The 25,000-nt window shown below is 42.4% G+C and overlaps 1 protein-coding gene across 1 annotated transcript; it reads right to left on the bottom strand.

The window, feature by feature from the left end:
- On the bottom strand, nucleotides 1-23,224 carry LOC138951270 (uncharacterized; the record flags this gene model as incomplete). The annotated part of the gene is given in 13 exon segments (XM_070322905.1): nucleotides 1-221; nucleotides 1,158-1,194; nucleotides 1,766-1,951; nucleotides 2,738-2,858; nucleotides 5,290-5,578; nucleotides 6,035-6,157; nucleotides 9,304-9,589; nucleotides 10,293-10,445; nucleotides 11,342-11,555; nucleotides 13,135-13,270; nucleotides 15,805-15,947; nucleotides 20,746-20,905; nucleotides 23,117-23,224. Coding segments are annotated over 12 exon segments (2,031 nt in total), but the record flags the coding sequence as incomplete, so codon positions are not given.
- Between the last annotated feature and the right edge of the window lie 1,776 nt (nucleotides 23,225-25,000).

Below are 25,000 nucleotides of genomic sequence, written 5' to 3' on the forward strand. Positions count from 1 at the left end.
CTCCCCACCTTCGTACCCGGCAATCATGAACACGGTGTAGGCCGTCTCGGGTTCGAGTCCCGTGAGATCAAACTCCACGGCATTCTTGTGCACAGCGCGTCTGGCTCCGTTCACCTCTACCCACAGTTCAGTGCGGCGGAAGCAAGATGGCGGAAATGCCCAGGTCAAGGTCACGCTGTTGTCAGTGATTCCAATGACCTGGATGTCTTGTGGTGGATAGTCTGCAAGCAAGAGTTATTTGGAGTAGTGTGGATCTGTGTGTGTGTGTGTGTGTGTGTGTGTGTGTGACAGTGTGTGTGTGTGTGTGTGTGTGTGTCCCATTCTGTATGCTTTTATAATACATCTCTCTCTCTCTCTCTCTCTCTCTCTCTCTCTCTCTCTCTCTCTCTCTCTCTCTCTCTCTCTCTCTCTCTCTCTCCTTCTCTCTCTCTCTCTCTCTCTCATTCTCTCACTACCTCTGTCTCACTACCTCTGTCTCTGTATCTCTGTATCTATGTATCTCTCTCTCTCTCTCTCTCTCTCTCTCTCTCTCTCTCTCTCTCTCTCTACCTCTGTCTCTGTATCTCTCTCTCTATCTCTCTCTCTCCCCCCCTCTCTCTCTCTCTCTCTCTCATTCTCTCACTACCTCTGTCTCTGTATCTCTCTCTCTCTCTCTCTCTCTCTCTCTCTCTCTCTCTCTCTCTCTCTCTCTCTCATTCTCTCCCTACCTCTGTCTCTGTATCTCTGTATCTCTGTATCTGTCTCTGTCTCTTTCCCTCCCCTCTCTCTCTCTCTATCGATCTCCCTCTCTCCCTGTCTCCTTTGTAATTTATGTGTACATATACGTTAGAGAGGGTACACATATAAGGCCAAACAAAATAATAGGTGAGGTTACGGTAACATAGCCACAAAAAAATAGGGTAGCTAGGAAGGTAGGCAAACACTTTTTTTTTTTAAACTTTTTTTTCTAATGTGTACAAATTAAACCTACTTGACAGGGAAATAAATGTGCGACTTGGGCGCTTTCGCTTTCATTGCGTTTTCTGCACTCGTTACTTGGTTTTTTGTGTGTATTTTTTTGACAAATGTAATAAAAAGTTATAGGGTCGGCCCCCCAAAATAGGGTAGGTCGGGTTACCGTAACCACACCTATTTTTTTTTAGGCCTAACACACTTACATGCCCTTGTTCCATTGAGGCTTGTTAAGTTAGTGACCTGCAAATGACATAAAACAGTATCTGCACAATTCTGAATCGTTAATGATAAATGTAAAACCACAACATAATGATAGTGTGTATGCGCGTCTGTGTGTGCATGTGTGCATGGGTGCAGGTTCATGTGTATGTGTATGTTCGTGTGTGTGTGTGTGTGTGTGTGTGTGTGTGTGTGTGTGTGTGTGAGTGTGTGTGTGTGTGTGAGTGTGTGTGTGTGTATGCGTGTGTGTGTGGGAGCATGCGTGTGTTTGTGTATGTGTGTGTTTAGGTGTACATGTGTGTGATTGTGTGTGTGTGTATGTGTGTGTGTGTGTGTGATTGTGTGTGTGTGTGTGTGTGTGTGTGCGTGGGTGTATGTCTGAATGAGTGTGTGTGTGTGTGTGTGTGTGTGTGTGTGTGTGTGTGTGTGTGTGTGTGTGTGTGTGTGTGTGTGTGTGTGTGTGTGTGTGTGTGAGTTTTACAACAATAACAACAACAAACAAACAAATTGTGAATCCGTTTGCACCAAAGTATTTTTCCCCCTTTTTCCTTGCTTAAAATGATTTTCCTATCACCATTGACTATTTACTTACAGTGAAATGCAGTGTATTTACAAGACCCGCCATGTTGGTGACGTCAGCCGTGACGTTGATGACTTCCATCTCCAGCCTGTCTTTCTCGATCATCACGTGACAGTTGCTGAAGGCAAACGATTGGTCGAAGACGAAGCACGCTCTTGAGGGCGTGCATTCGCATGTGCTGAACTGGCTAGAACAGCTCTGGAAAATGTAAGTGAATCAAGAAATAAATAAATGAATACACGAATGATTAGACAATGTTGGATGGTAACAAACTCGGTAGGGTTTTCAAAGGTTGTGAAAGAGAGAATATTCTCGGATTTATTGAGGCACGCTTTCCAATGTTACATCATAGACCAGAGACACGCCTTGCTAGTAGTGACTATAACGAGTTAGTATAGTGATTTGTTTTCGGAAATCGTCTGGTAGAAAATAATTCATTGAAGCAAATTTGGTTTTGATTATATACTATTATTGTTCATACATTGAAGTAAATGCACACCAAATTGTAACACAAACATGTTTCATGAATGTTCTGGTCAAATGACTTGAAGAGAAAAACGATGTATTTTAAGTTAGCTCCTCCCCTTAATTACTGACAGATTGACAGACTTATTGATTGCCTGATTGGAACCATTGTGTCTCATCATGCTTGCTCTTGTAATGGGATATGCACCCCCTCCACCCCCACCCCCACCCCCCCCTCCGCATCGTCATCGTTATCAGTTAACAAACAACAACCGCAAAACACAAACAATCTAAATATAAATCGGCACTTTTTTCTTTGCTTACTAAAACTAACCGGAGGGGGGGGGAGGGGGGGTGTGTGTGTGATCAAATTAGCAATAATAAATCCTTTACAATACTTTAAAGTCTTTACGGTCCCAGTACTGACGTACACACACTATGCTCCTGCTTGAGGGGAAAGTACTTCTGATACGATGCAACGCGGAAAGATAAAGTCAACTGTATCCATGGTATTCTGACCTCGTATGACGCGCTCTTTCCTTCAACCGTTTCTTGATACACGATGGAACCATTTTCTCTTTGAAACGTCCATGCCACAAATGCTATGCCAGACTCTCGGTCCTTCGCTGTCACCTGGAATCTGAAAACATTACAATCATAAAAACTAAAGACACTTCAGAACAAGTAGGGAATTTATCACATTTTGTTCCTTAGTGGTTATTGGCGGAGTTAGATTTGAGAATGACAGATCACACACAATCATTAAAACCATGGAGATCTGAGAACAAGGGAATTCATCATCTTTTTGTCTTAGTGGGTATTGGCGGAGTGAGATTTGAGAATTACAGATCACACACAATCATTAAAACCATGGAGATCTGAGAACAAGGGAATTCATCATCTTTTTGTCTTAGTGGGTATTGGCGGAGTGAGATTTGAGAATTACAGATCACACACAATCATTAAAACCATGGACATCTGAGAACAAGGGAATTCATCATCTTTTTGTCTTAGTGGGTATTGGCGGAGTGAGATTTGAGAATTACAGATCACACACAATCATTGAAACCATGGAGATCTGAGAACAAGGGAATTCATCATCTTTTTGTCTTAGTGGGTATTGGCGGAGTGAGATTTGAGAATTACTGATCACACACAATCATTGAAACCATGGAGATCTGAGAACAAGGGAATTCATCATCTTTTTGTCTTAGTGGGTATTGGCGGAGTGAGATTTGAGAATTACAGATCACACACAATCATTGAAACCATGGGGATCTGAGAACAAGGGAATTCATCATCTTTTTGTCTTAGTGGGTATTGGCGGAGTGAGATTTGAGAATTACAGATCACACACGATCATTGAAACCATGGGGATCTGAGAACAAGGGAATTCATCATCTTTTTGTCTTAGTGGGTATTGGCGGAGTGAGATTTGAGAATTACAGATCAAACACAATCATTGAAACCATGGGGATCTGAGAACAAGGGAATTCATCACCTTTTTGTCTTAGTGGGTATTGGCGGAGTGAGATTTGAGAATTACAGATCACACACAATCATTGAAACCATGGGGATCTGAGTACAAGGGAATTCATCATCTTTTTGTCTTAGTGGGTATTGGCGGAGTGAGATTTGAGAATTACAGATCACACACAATCATTGAAACCATGGAGATCTGAGAACAAGGGAATTCATCATCTTTTTGTCTTAGTGGGTATTGGCGGAGTGAGATTTGAGAATTACAGATCACACACAATCATTAAAACCATGGAGATCTGAGAACAAGGGAATTCATCATCTTTTTGTCTTAGTGGGTATTGGCGGAGTGAGATTTGAGAATTACAGATCACACACAATCATTGAAACCATGGAGATCTGAGAACAAGGGAATTCATCATCTTTTTGTCTTAGTGGGTATTGGCGGAGTGAGATTTGAGAATTACAGATCACACACAATCATTGAAACCATGGAGATCTGAGAACAAGGGAATTCATCATCTTTTTGTCTTAGTGGGTATTGGCGGAGTGAGATTTGAGAATTACAGATCACACACAATCATTGAAACCATGGAGATCTGAGAACAAGGGAATTCATCATCTTTTTGTCTTAGTGGGTATTGGCGGAGTGAGATTTGAGAATTACAGATCACACACAATCATTGAAACCATGGATATCTGAGAACAAGGGAATTCATCATCTTTTTGTCTTAGTGGGTATTGGCGGAGTGAGATTTGAGAATTACAGATCACACACAATCATTGAAACCATGGATATCTGAGAACAAGGGAATTCATCATCTTTTTGTCTTAGTGGGTATTGGCGGAGTGAGATTTGAGAATTACAGATCACACACAATCATTGAAACCATGGGGATCTGAGAACAAGGGAATTCATCATCTTTTTGTCTTAGTGGGTATTGGCGGAGTGAGATTTGAGAATTACAGATCACACACAATCATTGAAACCATGGAGATCTGAGAACAAGGGAATTCATCATCTTTTTGTCTTAGTGGGTATTGGCGGAGTGAGATTTGAGAATTACAGATCACACACAATCATTGAAACCATGGAGATCTGAGAACAAGGGAATTCATCATCTGTTTGTCTTAGTGGGTATTGGCGGAGTGAGATTTGAGAATTACAGCTCACACACAATCATTGAAACCATGGGGATCTGAGAACAAGGGAATTCATCACCTTTCTGCCCAGACATTTACACAAGCGTACGGATAGGGGGACCCGGTAGCTCAGTTGGTTGAGCACCGGACTTTTGATCCGCGGTTCACGGGTTCGAATCCGGACCGGGACGGACACGGGTCAACTTTATGTGTAGACTCAGAGACAGTATCCATGTTCCACTCCTGTGTCACTACTGTGACACGTAAAGATCTTGGTCACCCTGCCATAAGTGCAGGTGACAGATTACATCTTAACACACACATACCTTGGTAGCACGACCCTGTTGCTGCTAGCTTTCCACATGGGAGGAAGCGGCACGAATTGTCCAGCAATGGGAAAATAAAGAAATGAAAATGAAAAAAAAAAAAAAAGATCAATCACAACTTACATCGACGCAAAATGTATATTCTCAGCTGGGGAGTTCATGTCGAATTCAAACTTTTCCACGTCGGGGGGTGTGTCATCGAAGCTTACTTGCGTTCTACCGACCTTGACATTTCCCAAGGCGTCTGTGGCCTTGACCCATATGGTGAAGGTCGAACCCTCACTGGGTTTATCGAGCACGGTGTAGTTCGTCTGAAGGTCAAGGTTAGTCCAACTTGAATCAGGGAAGGACGGGACAAGGGGTTGTTTCAGGCCACCATCCGTATCTCGCTTGAATGCAACTTGAAAGTTGACTAGAAAATACAAGAAAAAGAAATGTTAGAATATATAAGTTCGTGTGATGGTAGTAAGGCCTAGCGCGCACCTATGTAACTTCAGCAGGACACGTCATAATCCCTATCGCAGCATCAATAATATGCAGTGCGTCGTCTGTGCCGCTGAAACTGCGCAGGTATATTCTGCCTTTAAGCACCTTAACATTCGTAAACTTGTGCATTCTATTTATGTTATCAATCATAGTATTCTAGTTTTCCTTTAGTTGCAAATGTTGAAGGATGAATGTTAATACAGCACTGATGCTCTATATGCTACTGAAAATAATCAGAACGAAGAGAGACACAGAGCAATTAAAGACGAAAGACAGACAGACAGACAGACAGACAGACAGACAGACAGACAGAGGTGGAGTTCAATATTTACGTGGAAAAAAGAAGACAGGCATGGTAAAATAAATGACTTGCTGTACCTACCTATGCCCCTATCGTTAGGAACGGGATCTACAGTCCTGGCTCCTTCGTGGTCGTCAAGCAAGCTTGTTCTGTCGATGGTCTGCTCCGGGTTTTCTGGCAGGATAGGGAAGTCTAGGACCTTACCTACAAACAGAAAGAAAGATTCAAAACACACGCATATTAAGAGACAGAAGCATGGGTTGGTCCGGATGTTCTGGCAGAATAGGGAAGTCAAAGACCTTACCAGGGAATAGAAAGAGAAATATGCAAAACAGACTAGCAGACTAGCAGACAGAAGCATGGTTGTGTCCGGATTTTCTGACAGGATATATAGGGAAAGTCCATTACTTTACCAAGGACAAGGAAGACAGATGCAAAAGACAAGCAGATTAAGAGGCATAAGCATGGGTTTGTCAGGTTTTCTGGCAGAATAGGGAAGTCCATTACCTTACTTAGGAGAAGAAAGAAAGATGCAAAACACAAGCAGATTAAGAGACATAAGCATGGGTTTGTCAGGTTGTCTGGCAGGATAGGAAAGCCCAGTTGCTTACTTTGGAGAAGAAAGAAAGATGCAAAACACACGCATATTAACCCATTAATGCCTGCATTTTTTTTTTTTAATTTCTGTTTGTTTAATGTCAAATGATATTTGTAGGTCATATGTAACTGTCATTTGGATGATTTTGGCACGTGCTGTGATTTATATGCTATAAATAGACCGTCCTCATATGAGGACGCTAGGCACGAGTGGGCACGGGTAAATAACAAGACCAAAATAAGACAATTTCTTGCAAAACACATTGGACATCTTTAATTTCTTGCATCAGCAAACTGTGAACAGTTGAACGTGTGAACATAACAGTAAAAAAATAATAAAAATATGAAAACTGTCTCTTTGCATGTTCAAATTGGTGATAATTTGGCGCTTTTTTCGAGAATTTATCCGGCCTGTGCACTTCACCAGAGAGACCGGGAAAATGTAAACAAGTAAACTCATACTTCTTTAGAACTTGACTAGCAGTACAGGACTTTAGCACTTGACTAGCGGTACAGGACTTTAGCACTTGACTAGCAGTACAGGGATGATCGTTTTAGTCCTTGACTAGGACAACAGAAGTCAACAATTGGAACTGTATAGTTCACTCAGTGTGAAATTGCTCAAAGCATTTCACGTGCACTCCAACGCCGCATTTTCTACACTTTTGTCTGCATTTCTTGTGACAGAGTGCACAGCGGATTTGCTTGTCGATCCACTGTACCACGTGGTCTCTCCCATCGAAGCGTACAGCTCTGGAAACTCTACGGTCAAGTTGTGGAGTGTGGCCATGTGGACGACCAACAGGTGGGGGTTGTGCTGCTTTGGCCAAATAGTTTTTGACAATGGCACGGCGAACTGCAAGCAGGTCCAGTAGAGTGTTGGTCGCTGCAGCTGTGTGTCGATACAGAAGCCATGCCTGTTGCACGCTAACATCTACAATGTAAGCAAAAATAGGCCACCACCACTTTTTGGTTCTTATGGCGATTCTGTACGTGTCCACATTTTGGTCCATTCGGTCGACACCACCCATGGTCTTGTTGTAGTGGGAGATCAGAAACGGTTGACCGATCTGCACTCTCTGGTGAGCAGATCTGGACCAACGGCTGGCTGTCTGAACAGGATGGATGCCCACACAGTTGGATATGGCGTTCACCACGCTGTTGTCATTCCAGCGAACTGCAACGAATCCGCTCTTGTCATCTGTGAAATAGTCGTAAGTGCCTCAGCTTGCTTTCTGCATGTCTTTGACGTTCTTGAGTGGACAATCTTCCATGCGGTTGGACCTAATTGTCCCTGTGCATCCGATGCCTTTTGATGTCAGATGGTCAACTAGTTTCATCGAGGTAAAAAGATTGTCAAACGTCAGATGGCATGCATCATTCCCCTGGATTTTGGAGATCAAATCAACGACCACTGAGCCTCCCATCCCCAATCCTGGACAATCGGCAACCTGCTGGCCTTTCGCACCTTGGTAGGGTTCGAGCTGAACCACATATCCAAGAGGGGTAGCCAGGACCCAGAACTTGTAGCCAAAGCGTATTGGCTTCCCCCTGATAAACTGTCTGCATCCATGACGGCCATAGTACGGAACCATACTTTCGTCAATGCTGAGGCTATGTTGCTTGACAAAGTTGTTGAGGCCTTCCATCTGAAAAAATAATCGTTGCTGAGGCATTTGCTGACAGCTGTCTTCCATTCAGGTTTTCAACAGCCGGACCCTCTTCTTCATCACCACTATCCTCATCCGTGAGCGTGTCCACTGGTGGAGGCTCTATGAAGACATCTGCTCGATGGAAGTAGTTGGTTTCCTCCAGCATGTCCAGCACTTCATTGACACTATATCTGCCGAAAGAAATATACTGAGTGACTATCATGCTGAGTTACTATCATGCTAAATGACTCTAAAAACCTGTGACCGTTCGTGCCTAGCGTCCTCATATGAGGACGCCGCTTTGATAATTCATTATCACTAAAACACAAAATATTCAGACAAACTGAAAAACTTAGTTTCTAAAATGGTATTGAAGAACAATTTCACTTATGTAATGTTATTAAAAAAGTAAAAAATGAAAGAGTTATTTGCTTACCTTTTGGGTGGTGACATTTTGGTGGTTTCACACAGCACATGTGTAATCCAAAATGGCTGCTGCTGGAAGCTATGGAGAGGAAGAAACTCTAGCACGCAATGTTTGCTTCAGACTACTCCCCCTTGATATGTATGTTATAAAAAAATGAGTCATTCACTTATTGGCTCTGACAGAAATGCCTAAATTCGAGGTGTCCTCATATGAGGACGCTAGGCAATAATGGGTTAAGAGATATAAGCATGGGTTGGTCCGGTTTTTTTGGCAGGGTAGCGAAGTCCAGTTGCTTACTTTGGAGAAGAAAGAAAGATGCAAAACACAAGCAGATTAAGAGACAGAAGCATGGGCTGGTCCGGTTTTTTCTGGCAGGGTAGGGAAGTCCAGTACCTTACTAAAGGAAAAGAAAGAAGATGCAACGCACTAGCAGATTAAGAGACAGAAGCATGGCATGGTCATTACTGCTATTGGTGCTTGATGTCTCGGCTTTAAAAAAAACTCCGAATTTCTTAACTGATAGCTATATCAATTTTACTTAACTTAACTTACTTAACTATCTTCACACACGCGCGCGCAAACGGCGGCATTATTTATTCCACGCGCATTAATATACGCCGATCAACTCACACTTCCATCCTAATATTGACATATCACACAAGTATCTGCCTCACCGAGTAAGCCATTCTCTTCGAGGAAAGCATTCCGGAAGTGTCCACCCCACTGAACGTCCACGGCGGAAGTGACGTTGCTCTGATAAGAGTAGTTGGCAGCTGCGCTAGCAGTGTACACAAACAGGTCATGGCCGGGGTCAAGCGTGACGTCAGAAGCGGGGTCAAAGAGCAGGAGACGACGAACGTAGTTAGTGTTGTTGGCAAGGTCAGAGGCACCAAGGACGACGGAGAACAGGCCGGGTTGTTGGGGAGTGTAGACCTGTGACTTTAGGTCCGTCTCCAGCACCTAACAAAACAACGAAAACAGGGCATTGTAAATTCATAGCTCAAAATCCAGTGGCACTATTGACTTATTTTTGATACAAGTCACTTACACCGAAGTGCATCGGTATTCAATCATTCCCCGGTCTCTAAGGGTACGCGTGCACCAAACGTTTTAAGGATAGATCTCTCTCGCCGGCTGCGTTGCTTTTTTTCTGACGTGTATGCCTCACGGTTGGTTGGCTGACTGGCTGGCTGACTGTCTGTCTGTCTGCCTGTCTGTCTGTCGGTGTGTCTGTCTGACTGTCTGTTTCTATTCCTGTGTCTCTGTCTCTGTCTCTCTCTCAGTCAGTGTCTTTGTGCCCGTGCGTGTGGGAAATGCGAGAGAGAGAGAGAGAGAGAGAGAGAGAGAGAGAGAGAGAGAGAGAGAGAGAGAGAGAGAGAGAGAGAGAGAGAGAGAGAGAGAGAGAGAGAGAGAGTCTTGCTCTCATTCATCTTTGAGAGATCTGTCATATCATAGTACACACAACAATTACTTTCGCATGTAGGGCCAAGTTTCTGTCACCACAACCAATAATTCCTGATTGATATACACCACTGTATGGGGAACGACAAGTATCCTGATACTTCAGCACTTGCTTATTTTGTTTCTGAATAATAGCGCCACTGGGATAGACTGGACATAATTACAGCATTTCTCTGTGTGATCATTCAACAAAGACACACACCTCTCGCTTCTCAATTGGGTGAAGTTGGTCAGCTTTCCTGATTTGTAGTTCTCCAGGAAAAGCTTGCGTCATCTTGAAGACCTCCAGCGTGTAGCTAAACATCCCGGAATCCGCGTCAGTCCATCCGTCCCACGTCACACTCACTGGTGACGTCTGTAATGATGTCACACACAATAATGCACTGTCATCATAGTTTTATTCTCGCAGCATCTTGAACATAATACACAATGAATGGCGTACGATACCGATACATTCTGAGCCTGGTGGGGAATTTTTTTTTACTGCTAATTATGACGAAGTTACCGAGACAGTTGTAAAACGGCGTTCCAAAAATTATTTGTCAGTGCCTCGTTAGCCATGCAACAGTGATATTATTTGTACGTGTCGTATTTATTGACATTATGAAGTCTTCTCGAAACTTGTTTCATTTGGAACGTCAGAGATTTCACTCTGCACCAGAAGGTTCAAGAAGATACGTTTTGGTTTTTTCAGCTGGTGTTGTTTTTCATTAAGTGAGGACAGGAGAATAAGATGCACCCAAACCCTGAACACTTTGCAAACATCTCTTGGCCTTAGACAAGCAAACAATAGCAAAGACGAGGCATTACTTAAGTTAAACCGAATGAGGCAAATTAAAAATGTTGATCTGATATTAATTTTTCCTATCATAATTGTGACCCTCCACCACGAAATGAGTCGCATGTCACCTCGCGCGGTTCTGCGCTAGGCTTAATATAAATCCGGGGAGTGTCTGGTAACAGTATGAGGGTCACCTTAGTCACAGGATTATAACTCAAACAGTGTTCGCTCTTTTCTAAAACGGTTTTCACCACTGGATAGAGCATAAACATTTCTTTGGGAAAATGTAAAACTATGCAAATCAGGCAAAGGTGACATGCGACTCAATCCGTGGTGGAGAGTCACAATTAAGACACCCAACTCAATAATGATTGGCTTATTTTGTCACCCGGGTTTGTTTGCCCACTTTTGTTTTCCGCAGTAAAAGTTATTTTCGGAATTCGCCTTTTATGAACAGCTACTAATCTCACCCTTGAAACATCAGCGAAAGTCAACATCGACTCGTTCCTGCTGCAGGTGTCGGTCTCCCCGCAGTGAGTGGGTTCCTTGAAGTCGAACCGGAATTCCACGGAGAGGGTCTGGAAGGGACCTTGGTAGAACTGCACGGTGGTCGGTGGAGGGTCTGAGTTGAGGTCAAGTACCTCCCTGTACCCCCCACCTTTCGTTTTGTAGGTCACCCTCAGGCTGTCACAAACATGAATATAAACTGAGTTAAAAAACAAAAGATATCAAGAACAGCACAAGACAGTACGAATGTTGGCTTATGTAAGCTTCATCAGGAACAAACAAACACAAAGAGCAACAAAAAGCAGACGCAACACGGAACGAACAAGGTTTGACAAGAATATGGAGGGGAAACATAAAAAAGGGAAGGAACTCTAGGAACAGACATAAATGACAGAGGAGAGAAGTGGTTGGATGACGTCAGGGGCACACGCACATACATAAACTGTACAAAACAACAACAACAACAACAAACACAAAAACAACAACATATTGCCATTTTGCTTTATCTCAACTAGAAAACCTGCGAAGACGTCCGCGCGAAGCTTAAAGGCACAGTAAGCCTCCCGTAAACCATCACAAATACTGCCAGGCTTTTACACACATTACAAACACCCTTCCATTTGAACGCTCACCAAACAAAAACATTCTAGGTGCCCTACGTAAAGAGCGAGCAATTTTTAAAGAATTAATTTTGCGGATTGTGTCAGAGACAATCGGACACCACGTGGTGTGTTTTGGCACTAGACCTAACTTTTAAAATCTAAATAATAGGCTAAATTGACAGCATGTTGCACAAACATTCTTACACAAAATTGCTCGCTCTTTACGGAGGGCACCTAAGATGTTCTCAAGCGGTGAGTGTTTAAATGAAAGGGTGTTTTTACTGTGTGTAAAAGCCTGACAGTATATGTGATGGTTTACGGGAGGCTTACTGTGCCTGCACTGAGGTTTTCAATCAATCAATCAAAATGAAGCTTATATCGCGCGTATTCCGTGGGTACAGTTCTAAGCGCAGGGATTCTTTTTTTTTATGCAATTTATATCGCGCACATATTCAAGGCGCAGGAATTCATTTTTGCCGTGTGAGATATAATTTTTTTACACGATACATCACGCATTCACATCAGCCAGCAGATCTCAGCCATTTCGGCGCAAATCCTACTTTTCACGGCCTATTATTCCAAGTCACACGGGTATTTTGGTGGACATTTTTTTTTTTTATCTATGCCTATACAATTTTGCCAGGAAAGACCCTTTTGTCAAACGTGGGATCTTTAACGTGCACACCCCAATGTAGTGTACACGAAGGGACCTCGGTTTTTCGTCTCATCCGAAAGATTAGAACTAGACTAGCCTAGGTTAGGAAACAAGATTTGGCACAGTCTTAGCAAAGTCGAGTTTGGGCTTGATTAAGGACCGCATTTACAGGAATAACAAGAAATTCCTCCGAGGTAGGAAAAACACCCCCGTCCTTACCATTCTCACTGCCACCAACTGAGAAGGTAATTTCCCTTTGCCCATTACTATGTCCCTCTATAAGTCCTTGTAGAATCTTAATCCACCAATAACTCCCTAACCGTGTGTTTGACTGGTCCCAATTTTTGTAAGGACCGTCTCAGGAATGTATAGAACCTGTTCACCAAGTCTGGTGACGATCGGTCCGTTCATTCTTGAGATCTATATGCAAACACAAACACACAAACACATCGACCGAATCCTATACACACCCCTATACCGGGGGTGTAATGAAACTTACAAGTCTCCATGCTCCAGAGTGCGGTCAAAGTCGGTTTTCTGGATGTTGCAGGGGTAGGTTCCAACACGGGGCCGTCTTCCGGCCACTGGTGATGGGCATTGGAGCGTGGTATTTTTCACGGAATCGTACCTGCCACCTTCCAGTACATAGACATACATGTTAAACGATGTTCGCATTTGTGACCAAACTATGATAATTTACACAGTCACTGTTCCACGAGGCCGCGTTAGCAGTCTAACATTGACTGTGGAGATATGTGTAAGATGTCATTTGTTTTGGTCAAAAATGCAAATAACATTTGTGTATCGATCACCTTTCAGTAGAAATCTTCTTTTTTTGTTTGTTTTTGCTATTGCGCACAAAAGGCACTATTTGTATATAAAAACAAGAAATTCCTCCGAGGTAGGAAAAACACCCCCGTTGGTCAAAGGGAAATAACCATTCTCACTGCCACCAACTGAGAAGGTTATTTCCCTTTGACCATTAATATGTGCCTCTATAAGTCCTTGTAGAATCTTAATCCACCAATAACTCCCTAACCGTGTGTTTGACTGGTCCCAATTTTTGTAAGGACCGTCTCCGGAATGTATAGAACCTGTTCACCAAGTTTGGTGACGATCGGTCCGTTCATTCTTGAGATCTATATGCGAACACAAACAAACAAACACATGGACCGAATCCTATACACACCCCTATACCGGGGGTGTAAAAACAAGAAAGGTAAGTTGTTAGCACGTTTATTATTTACATAACACTACGTTACAGTCACATATATTTTGACCCAGTGGTCTTTTAAGTGCACATACAAACAGATATTATTCAAACAAAACAAGACGTAGCTCGCAAAAGGTGCTGCCGCTCGGGGAGAAGACACAAGCTAGGTGATCTATTTGTATTTTAGGCCAGCCGCCTAAATGTGACCCTCCACCACGAAATGAGTCGCATGTCACCTCGCGCGGTTCTGCGCTAGGCTTAATATAAGTCCGGAGAGTGTCTGGTAACAGTGTGAGGGTCACCTTAGTCACAGGCTTAAAGTTCGTCTGCTAGTCCCATTTGACGAAAGAACATTATCCTAAGCGATACTAAAACATAAACAGAACACACAATATCTGCCTTTACCGCCACAGCAGAATAACAGCATATCTGTGTACTTGATTTTAGTCCAAAACAGGGAAACTGACAAGCTCGCATTTTTCATGATCCGCCAACTTCGACCATTATTTTTAATAATCACTGAGACTTGGCATCTAACCTCTACATATTTTGGTCAAAAATACAAATAACATTTATGTATCGATCGATTCTGGTCAGAATTTATTTTAGTTTTTGTGATTGAACGCACACAAACATGTACTCTTTTCTAGTCTCGGCCAGCCGCCTAAATAAGAGTTTAAGTCGGCCTCTGACGTCACGTGCCTCAAAGAAGGGAAATCCAATGTTCAATCGATGCATTATTGTTTGTCATCATTTTCACGAGTTTTCATTCACAAACACCTGGGACATAAATCTCATGTTCCCCATGCAATAAATCGAGGTGGTGAATGGGTTTGTCAAAGTAAAAGCCAATCAGGCTGATTGTTTGATGTGTGGAACCATCGCGGCTTTGGATTTGTGTTTCCGAGGACAACGATTGTAAGCATTCACTCTCAAAGACCCAATCAATGTTGATAATTACCGCGGCGACTCATGGTCAATTTGCAACTTATCTCTGTAATCGCAAAATCCACAACGAAAAGTCATAAACACTTAAACAAGAAAAGAAATGTGATCAACACTTACTGAACTCACACGTATGATCGCAGCTCTGTACATTTTCAGACTGGAAGAAAAGCGTCAACAAGCTACGTTTGACGTCACATACAAGGTTGACGTGTTATTTCGAGCTACTGTGACGATGCTTTGTGGCCCGGAGTTGGATTCTAAAAATTCGTCTCCCTGTGGGTTATTGTGCATTTTGTTGCACAACCAAAATGATGACAAAAACGATGTTTGGTGGCTTGTCGTCAGACCAGCATTTTGTTGTTTGTCCTCGGGGAGCATATCGCCTTTTGTCTCATATTTATCAACCGCGGCCTTCGGCCTTGGACGATCAAGATGAAACAAAAGACGATATGGTCCCCATGGACCAACAAAAAAACTGGTCTGTCAACAAGCCACCAAACATCGTTTGTGTCATCATCTTATATTATCGTCTCTTCAGTTGATGTTTCTATCCTCCTTCTTCTTCTTCTGCGTTCGTGGGCTAAAACTCTCACCTACACTCGTATTTTTGCACGAGGGGATGTTTACGTGTATGACCGTTTTTACCCCGCCAGTTAGGCAGCCATACGCCGATTTGTGAAAAGCATGCTGGGTATGTTCGTGTTTCTATAACCCACCTAACTCTGACATGGATTACAGAATCTGTTCCGTGCGCATTTGGTCGTGTGCTTGCGTGTGCACACGAAGGGGGATAAGGTCTGCACATAAGTTCTGGGAGATCGGAAAAATCTCCACCTTAACCCACCAGGCGCGGCCGGGATTCGAACCCACGACCTTCCGTTTTGGAGGCAGACATCATACCACCGAGCCATTGCGCCCGTCGAAGTTGTTATCTGAGGCTGATGCCAGTGTGTTTCCTTTCTCAGTACATAATGGGGTTAGACTTTAAGTACGACATTATACACATACCGCCTGGCATCAGCTTAGAAAGCCATACTTCCATTTCTGCCTTGATGATACCAAACTGCGCTTCACCTATATATGGCGGTTTCTGTGGCAGGTCCGACACGAAAAATTGGCTGCTGCACGTCGTTTCCAAACGGTTGAAATCTCTGGAAAAAACCAAAATGTGCAATGTATTCATATTCACACACATGACAAAGCCACGACATACCTAAGCATGACTGACAGCTTGTTACATTTAGTCAAGTTTTGACTAAATGTTTAACATAGACGAGGAGTAGAGACGAGAGTCGTGGTGTATGTATGTGTGTGTGTCTGTCTGTCTGTGTGTGTCTGTGTGACTGTGTGTATGTGTAGAGCGATTCTAAGACTTTGGACTTTGGTATTGCATTTCAGCTTGGAGGCTTAACAATTAATTCATTCGTGTGGTCAACATCTGCAAATTGTAATTAAGATTATCTTTTTTATAAAACGAACCAAACATGTCATATTATTCTTCACTACCATCTGATTAATAAAACATATAAATATGTTATATTCGGATTGAAACAAACGCTCAGAACATTTAAGATACGAAAATTATGATTAAATATAAACTTCCAAAATCGATTAAAAACAATTCCATCTTATTTCTTGTCGGTTCCTGATTCCGGAAACATATATATATGTTATGTTTGGATTAAAAATCAAGCTCAGAAAGTTAAAAAGAATAGAGATACAGAAAAAAAATCGCTATCCTGCTAAACGCAACCGCTACCACGCTATGCTTGTCAATTTCACTGCGTTTTACAAAAAAACCATGTTGACTTTAGAAGATTTGATCCGAGGACCTTCTGCTTTAAGGTACGACACGTTACCAACCGGCTATGACAGCTCCACGAAAGCTTAGTGAAAAGAAATTATATGAACGGTGTGTGGTTCTCAGCTCAGAAATACTCATGTGAAAACAGCTCACACCTGAACAGTAAAAGGCTTATGATCTGTAGAGCCAGTCAAACGCGATGGCGTGTGGAAGTGAAGTTTACCAGGACACTTTATAGGCAACGTAAGGACAGTGGGACATGAAGTTTGATTCGCAAGTCGGAATACAACACGGATGTTAATGGTGTCAAGAGTCCAGCCACTAACAGCTCAACAAAACAATCCAGGGGATTACTGTAACAAGGCGAAGTGCGTCGATCTTTCTTTGTCTGTCTGTCTGTATGCATGTCTATGTTTGCTGTCTCTATGTCACTGTTGATCTGTACGTCTGTCTGTCTGTCTGTCTGTCTGTCTGTCTGGCTTGATGTCTAACTGTCGGTATACTCTCTCTCTCTCTCTCTCTCTCTCTCTTTCTCGTTTCCCCTCTCTCTCTGTCTCTCTCTCTGTCTCTCTCTCTGTCTCTCTCTCTCTCTCTCTCTCTCTCTCTCCTTTTCTCTCTCTGTCTCTTTCTGTCTCTGTCTGTCTCTGTCTCTCCCTCTCTCTCTCTCAGTCTCTCTCTCTCTCTATCTATCTCTCTCTCTTTGTCTCTCTGTCTCTCTCTATCTCTCTCTGTCTGTCTATCTTTCTCTCTCTCTCTCTCTCTCTCTGCCTCTCTCTCTGTATCTCTCTCTCTCTCTCTCTCTCTCTCTCTCTCTCTCTCTCTCTTTCCCTATCTCTCTCACTCTGTCTCTCTTTCTCTCTCTCCGTGCCTCTCTAAATTAATTAGGCTTTCAAAATCAGTAGTTGTGTGTGTATGTGTGTGTGTGTGTGTATGTGTGTGTGTATGTGTGTGTGTGTGTGTGTGTGTGTGTGTGTGTGTGTGTGTGTGTGTGTCTGTATCTGTGTCTGTGTCTGTGTCGTTTTTGTTTTGTTTTGTTTGTTTGCTTGTTTGCTTGTTTTGTTATTGTGTGTCATAAATTGACGTAGCAGTTCCGGAGCAAATGTCTGTGGGTTCTATTCACATGCGTTTTCTACCGTTACCAAACGAACAAATCAACGGTAATCTACAGAAAGGAAAACAAAACTACAAGCTTGTCCAATGCGGCTTGGGTTGTGTCGTGTGAGCTTTAAAATCTCCTTACCTTCAAAGCAGACGACAAGCAGTCATTTTTTTCCGAAGGGAGTATTCGTTTTTCACAAATCCTTGCAAGAATCAAACAAACTTCTGCACGCCTCCTTTTCATTTCATTTGGATGCTTTTATCCACACTTCTGGTTGGGCAAAACGCACACAGAACACAGTGCTGGAAAATCACACTGATTGGTATTCCAAAAGATCTTGGATGACGAGAGCTCAATTGCGTCATGATCAAGCACAGACTAGTACTCTAGAACCTGAATAATTCGTGCCTATCACAGGGTGTACACACCTATGCTCTTAGGGGAAAAGACTGTCACGTGGTTTAGTCGTCACCATGCTAGCTGGTACCGACAATCAATGTAAAAGGCAATACATACATTACTGACTAATACGTTATCACCTCTTGGGCTAAAAAAACCACCGAAATGAATGATACATTCTGAAGAAGAAAAAAAGTTTGAAAGTATGAAAGGTTGTTGAATCTTGGAAGGAATCTTGTATGGAATTGTATGCAGGGGGGAAGAAAGAAAAAATGTACATTGGATTGAATATAATTCTGTAGTGAAAGGGAATTTTTGTTTTACATATAGTTTACGTCTGAGATTAAACCCGAAACACGTGGAACAAAGTGAGCAATACAGCTGAACAAATATAACTGTTTACCTTGCTTACACACCCACCCACCCCCTTCCGAGCAAACCTGGCCAGGCTTTAAACTGCCTGAAAGAGAAGAGCGAACGAGAGTCTTCACTGGACTGTACAGACGAAAAGACATGTCTTGATCTCATGAGTGACAATTTCATGAACCCAGATGCAGATTTTGACACAACTCAACATGCCAATCACTAGATACCGTTCTTATTTCAAACAGACAGGGATGATTATCCACAAGTCGGTCTTGTGCAAATGTTCTCTAATTGAAACAGGGTCATTAAATGGAAAATAAAAGGTGTACGGACAAGGTCTTGTCAGATAGAGCCAGTGAGTCTGCGCCGGCATGAAGTCTAACGAGGCATATCGGTAACAGGCAGATGAGCCCTCATCGTGTTTACATGGTGGTCGATTTCCCAATAGAGTGGATTGTCGCAGCAGTGCTTTTTGATGGCAGACCTTGTCCTTGCATCTCATGCAAAACTTGCAACGGTTTTATCAATCGATGCTTTCTTGTATGATTTTTTACAGATACATGAAATAACAAACTTGGGGGGGGGGGGGGGATAGAACAAGATGTTTGTGACAAAAGTCGTAAACCAAATGATATCTAGTAAATAAAGAACTGAATTCACACGCTCTCGCAAACTCATTCGCCCATTCCCTGCAGCAAACTAACTAATCATGAAGCCAGCTACACCAGTCAATCAATCAATATGAGGCTTATATCGCGCGTATTCCGTGGGTACAGTTCTAAGCGCAGGGATTTTTTTTATTTTTATTTTTTTTATTTTTTTTATGCAATTTATATCGCGCACATATTCAAGGCGCAGGGATTTATTTATGCCGTGTGAGATGGAATTTTTTACACAATACATCACGCATTCACATCGGCCAGCAGATCGCAGCCATTTCGGCGCATATCCTACTTTTCACGGCCTATTATTCCAAGTCACACGGGTATTTGGTGGACATTTTTAGCTATGCCTATACAATTTTGCCAGGAAAGACCAGTACGTATCATTCATTAATACAACGATGAAACCCGCTTATAAGTAGCGGGGGACAACCTTAAAAACACGATGCAAGATAAGAAAAACTATTAAACATTATAAGGTAAGTTCCGTAGGAGGATCGGGATTTTTGAGGCAATCTTGGAATGATTATCGGGAATCTGGCTGATGCCATCACAAGTATGTCATGTTTAAAACTATAGGTAACTCTTGATACATATTATTGGAAAGAGCTTTCTCATCAGAAGCGCTGCATTTGTGAAGAGTTTCGTGGTATATATTTCTAAAAAAGAAAGTCATTAACCAGGAGAACAGTGTTAGTGTTTAAACACGTTTTAATGGAAGGGTGCTGGTTCTGCACGACGCTTATTTATCGAGACAGGTTTGACTACGAGCTTTCCAAATCTGTTCGTATTCCTATCAGTGAGTTCCAGTACTGTGTTCTGCGGGCGTTTTGACTGACCTGAGGCGTTGAGAAATGCATCAGAGTGTATTGCTGCGAAACAGTTGACATTTTGGTCAAGTAAATTTCGACAAAGCCGGGACTTTGGTATTGTATTTCAGCTTGGAAGCATACAAATGAATTGATTAGTTTGCTCATTAAAGTTGTCATTAAAATTGAATTCTTGCAAACAGATTTAAAATTGATTGCATCGTATTCTTCATTAAATTCTGAATTTAAACATACATACATAATATGTTATGTTTACTCTTAAAATGTAATCACAATTAACGAAAATAGATGAATTAGTTTTACGATTAAACTTTAACAAATCGATCCAAAAATGATTTTATCTTATTCTTTATCATTTTTGTTATTCTAAAAACATATAGATATGATATGTTGAATTCAAAACAACCTCAGAAAGTTAACTAGAATACAGAAAAAAGCGCTTTCCTGCTCAGCGCAATACTCTACTGCGCTATTCTGGCTTGTCAATGTCACTGCGTTTTGCACGTGAAAAGTGAGAGATGTCCTCCTCGCGGGGATCAACGACACACACACACACACACACACACACACACACACACACACACACACAAACACACAAACACACATAAACACACAAACACTTACCGCAGTTTTGTCCACATAAAGTCCATACACAGAAAGCCCATACTCGCACACACACACGCACACGCACACGCACGCACGCACACACACACACACACACACACACACACACACACACACACACACACACACACACACACACACGCACACACACACACACACACTAACCGCAGTTTTGTCCACAGAAAGTCCATACTGTTATTTTTGAGATCAGTGGAATCGGCCAGCACGAAAAACTTTTCATGTTGAGCTGCTGAGTCACGTGGCCAGTAGGACATGCGCACTTGCATCTGATTGATCGTGAGCTGCGCTTCCTCCCGGTAGTCAACTGAAACAGCATTAACAGTACATTTTAAACATAAGTTCCACAAAGAGAGATGGACTGCTGGGACATTTGGTACGCCGACCGAGGGAACATGAATGAAGCAACCACGTCTTGAATAGTAAATTTAGTTAGACAAATGCCGTCATGATGCATTTATTGACGTCAAACACTTTTGACTGTGACGTAATCTCATGCGAGCTTTATCCATAGTCTTGGATAACCACTCACACATAGACTCGGAAATGTTAAAGTTTCTACCACAGACATACACACACACACACGCACACACACACGCACGCACAAACGCACAGACAGACAAAGTTACGATCGCATAGGCTACACTTCGTGAGCCAAAAATGTAAGAAAATCCATCTGTGACCTTGAATTTTGGCGAAGGGGAACTGTAGTTATTGTCTGAAGGTCACCAAATACTGTGCAAAGTTGTAAAACTCCAGATTGATATACTGAGGGAATATCAATTAAGCGACCAGGTGTGAATTCATTTAGAAAATGTTCACCTCGTCATCAGCAGCATCACCCTCATTACATGGACAATCAACTGCAGGTGTTCTGTGTCTTATGCTAAGGGGGGTGACAAACACAGCACACCAAAGCAAGATGATCAAATGATCTTACAACTCACTTTCGTCAGACGTAATATCATGTGACCTTCCACCACAGAATGAGTCGCATGTCACCTTTGCATGATTTTCATATTTTTTACATTTTCCTAAATAGTTGTTTTATGCTCTATCCAGTGGTGAAAACCGTTTTAGAAAAGAGCGAAAACTGTTTGAGTTATAAGCCTGTGACTAAGGTGACCCTCACACTGTTACCAGACACTCCCCGGACTTATATTAAGCCTAGCGCAGAACCGCGCGAGGTGACATGCGACTCATTTCGTGGTGGAGGGTCACATATGAATAAGAAACATATGATGTCGTACTTTTTTCTCCGAAGTCACTGAGGAAAATACTCATTTCACACGTGTTGATCTGAACTCCAGATACAAATCAGAAAATCCCGAAAGCGTGTGTGCTTCTGAGATCTAGCTTAAAAAAACGACGAGTAAAGTTATAATTTTTCGTTTTTACCCAAACTTTACCCCTTTCTGACCTTTAAACATGACGACATAGGTCGTGTATCGTGGCCATTACACCGTGGAAGAATATAACTTTGCAAACCTGCAGTTAAAACAACGTGAGAAAAACGTATCATTTTCCGGGTTTTTTTGTACGCTCACATGAGCCCGTTGTTGACCCGGACAATTGACCAGGACAAGACATGTGTGTGAACTTTCGAACGCCAAGGGTCAACAATGACTGCAATTTTGTTTTTTAATTCACATATAATCCCTCTGTGACCTTGCATTTTAGCAAAGGTCAACCACATTTCTGTCATGTCTGGTGGTCGCTAAAGACTTCTGGTGTGCAATTTTCCAAATCTCTAGCTTTAATTATACGCGATAAAACATCAACGTTATTTTAGTGTAGTTCACATACAACCACCCTGTCGGCCAAACACAACTTAACATAAAGGCTCTCCTTACTGCTAACGTAAAGGAAAAAACAATTTTGTTGTTATAGTGTTACCCGAATCCAGCATATTTTGGGAACGTTTAAAGTTATAATGAACAGCTATTGTGTTTTCAGCGTAGCAATAGGCTCCGATTTTACCCGGAAATGTTTCATATACGGTAAGAACAAAATTACTGGGGGGGGGGGGGGGGGGTTACACGGGTTACGTAACCCCACCCCCACCCCCACCACCCCAAAAAGAGGTAATTTATTGGCTCAGGATGCACCAGATAGCTCTTTTTTGCTTCTTTGGATTAAAACAATTTCCGGGGGGGCATGCCCCCGGACCCCCCTAGAGGCTTACGCGCCTTCGGCGCCGTCAACTTGTATCTTCGCAGTCATTTTGTAACCACCCCCTCCAAAGTGAAATGATCCGCCCTTGCTACTACATACATCGTCTGTCGACCAGTTAAATAAGCAAACCTGACCAGGTAGGCGATCACTTCATCCACGGCAATAAAACCGAAAGCATGCGTTGTTTGTTTTTGTAAACTCATATCAACGATATTGAGCAACTTCCGTGGAAATATGGACCGATGATCGACATAGGGCTGTGTGAGACTACCCATCCACAACCCCTGAATTCCCCCACGTGTCTATGAGAATAACAATATAGTGCAGTAATACTGGAACGAACTTGTTAGGCAATAGTCTCTTTTGCCCCCAGTGGTTCTGAAGCCTCTGGCGCAGTCACATCCGTCAGTCCCGATGCATGTGCCGGGATAGCATGGCGCCTGGTGTGAACACAGACCTGGAAGACAGACAAGAGTAAGTATAAATAATCTTCCTTCTTCTTCTTGTCGTTCGCTGTTAGATCGTCAGTCCGGACTGCAGGGCGAAACGTGCTGTCCTCTCCAAGTCCTCTCTGGGGCCGTATAGGACGACTTGTTCTTCACGTTGCAGCAGGTGGTAGTCATCTTTCTCCGCTCTGGGTTTCCTCTTGTTTTTGAGTATTGTCTTTTTATATTTAGTCAAGTTTTGACTAAATATTTTAACGTAGAGGGGGGAATCGAGACGAGGGTCGTGGTGTATGTGTGTGTGTCTGTCTGTCTGTCTGTGTGTGTGTGTGTAGAGCGATTCAGAACAAACTACTGGACCGATCTTTATGAAATTTGACATGAGAGTTCCTGGGATTGATATCCCCGAACGTTTTTTTCATTTTTGTGATAAATGTCTTTGATGACGTCATATCCGGCTTTTCGTGAAAGTTGAGGCGGCACTGTCACGCTCTCATTTTTCAACCAAATTGGTTGAAATTTTGGTCAAGTAATCTTCGACGAAGCCCGGACTTCGGTATTGCATTTCAGCTTGGTGGCTTAAAAATTAATTAATGACTTTGGTCATTAAAAATCGGAAAATTGTAAAAAAAAATAAAAATTTATAAAACGATCCAAATTTACGTTCATCTTATTCTCCATCATTTTCTGATTCCAAAAACATATAAATATGTTGTATTTGGATTAAAAACAAGCTCTGAAAATTAAATATATAAAAATTATTATCAAAATTAAATTGTCCAAATCAATTTAAAAACACTTTCATCTTATTCCTTGTCGGTTCCTGATTCCAAAAGCATATAGATATGATATGTTTGGATTAAAAACACGCTCAGACAGTTAAAACAAAGAGAGGTACAGAAAAGCGTGCTATCCTTCTTAGCGCAACTACTACCCCGCTCTTCTTGTCAATTTCACTGCCTTTGCCATGAGCGGTGGACTGACGATGCTACGAGTATACGGTCTTGCTGAAAAATGGCATTGCGTTCAGTTTCATTCTGTGAGTTCGACAGCTACTTGACTAAATATTGTATTTTCGCCTTACGCGACTTGTTTTCCTTGTACTGCAGGTGGGACGTGAACTGTTCCTTTGAGGCACCTTCCTTGGCAAATTAATCGTCCGATTCATTCTTATCGCTGACTGTGTAAAGGCGTGTAAATCTCATATCTCCTGTTTTACTACAGGTAGGCATCGTTTATTTCTCAAACATCGTGTGCACGCCAATTCCAAGCTATTCATAACATATCAGCTCAATTAAACCTAGAGTACCTTAGATACAAGTCTAATAGTAATAAAAAGACAGAGAGACAGACAAACAAACAGACACACAGACAGACAGAGCGAAAGCTAAACACCCCTTATTTACCGGAGTGTATTTATGGAGTGTGGGGCGGCCAGTTTAGACTTGGACGGTCTGGGTGTCTGTGTCTGTCCGACTAGCTGTTTGTCAGGTCATATATCTCTTTCTCTCTGTTTATGTCTGTATGGCTGTCTTCTTGTCTGTCTGTCTGTTTGTTTCTCTCTCTCTCCCTCTCCCTTTCTCACTATCTCTCTCTTCCTCTCTATATGTCTATATGTGGCTCTATCTGTCTCTCTCTGTGTCTGCGTCTGTCTGTCTGTCTGTCTCGCTTACTTTCTGTCTCTCTTTCTTTCTCTCTCCCTGTCTATGTCTGTCTATCTGCTTGTCTGCCTGCCTGCCTGCCTGTCTCTCTCTCTCCTTCTCTCTTTCTCCCTCTACCCCCCA

The sequence above is a fragment of the Littorina saxatilis genome, linkage group LG16, assembly GCF_037325665.1.
Source record: "Littorina saxatilis isolate snail1 linkage group LG16, US_GU_Lsax_2.0, whole genome shotgun sequence".
Classification (NCBI taxonomy): domain Eukaryota; kingdom Metazoa; phylum Mollusca; class Gastropoda; order Littorinimorpha; family Littorinidae; genus Littorina; species Littorina saxatilis.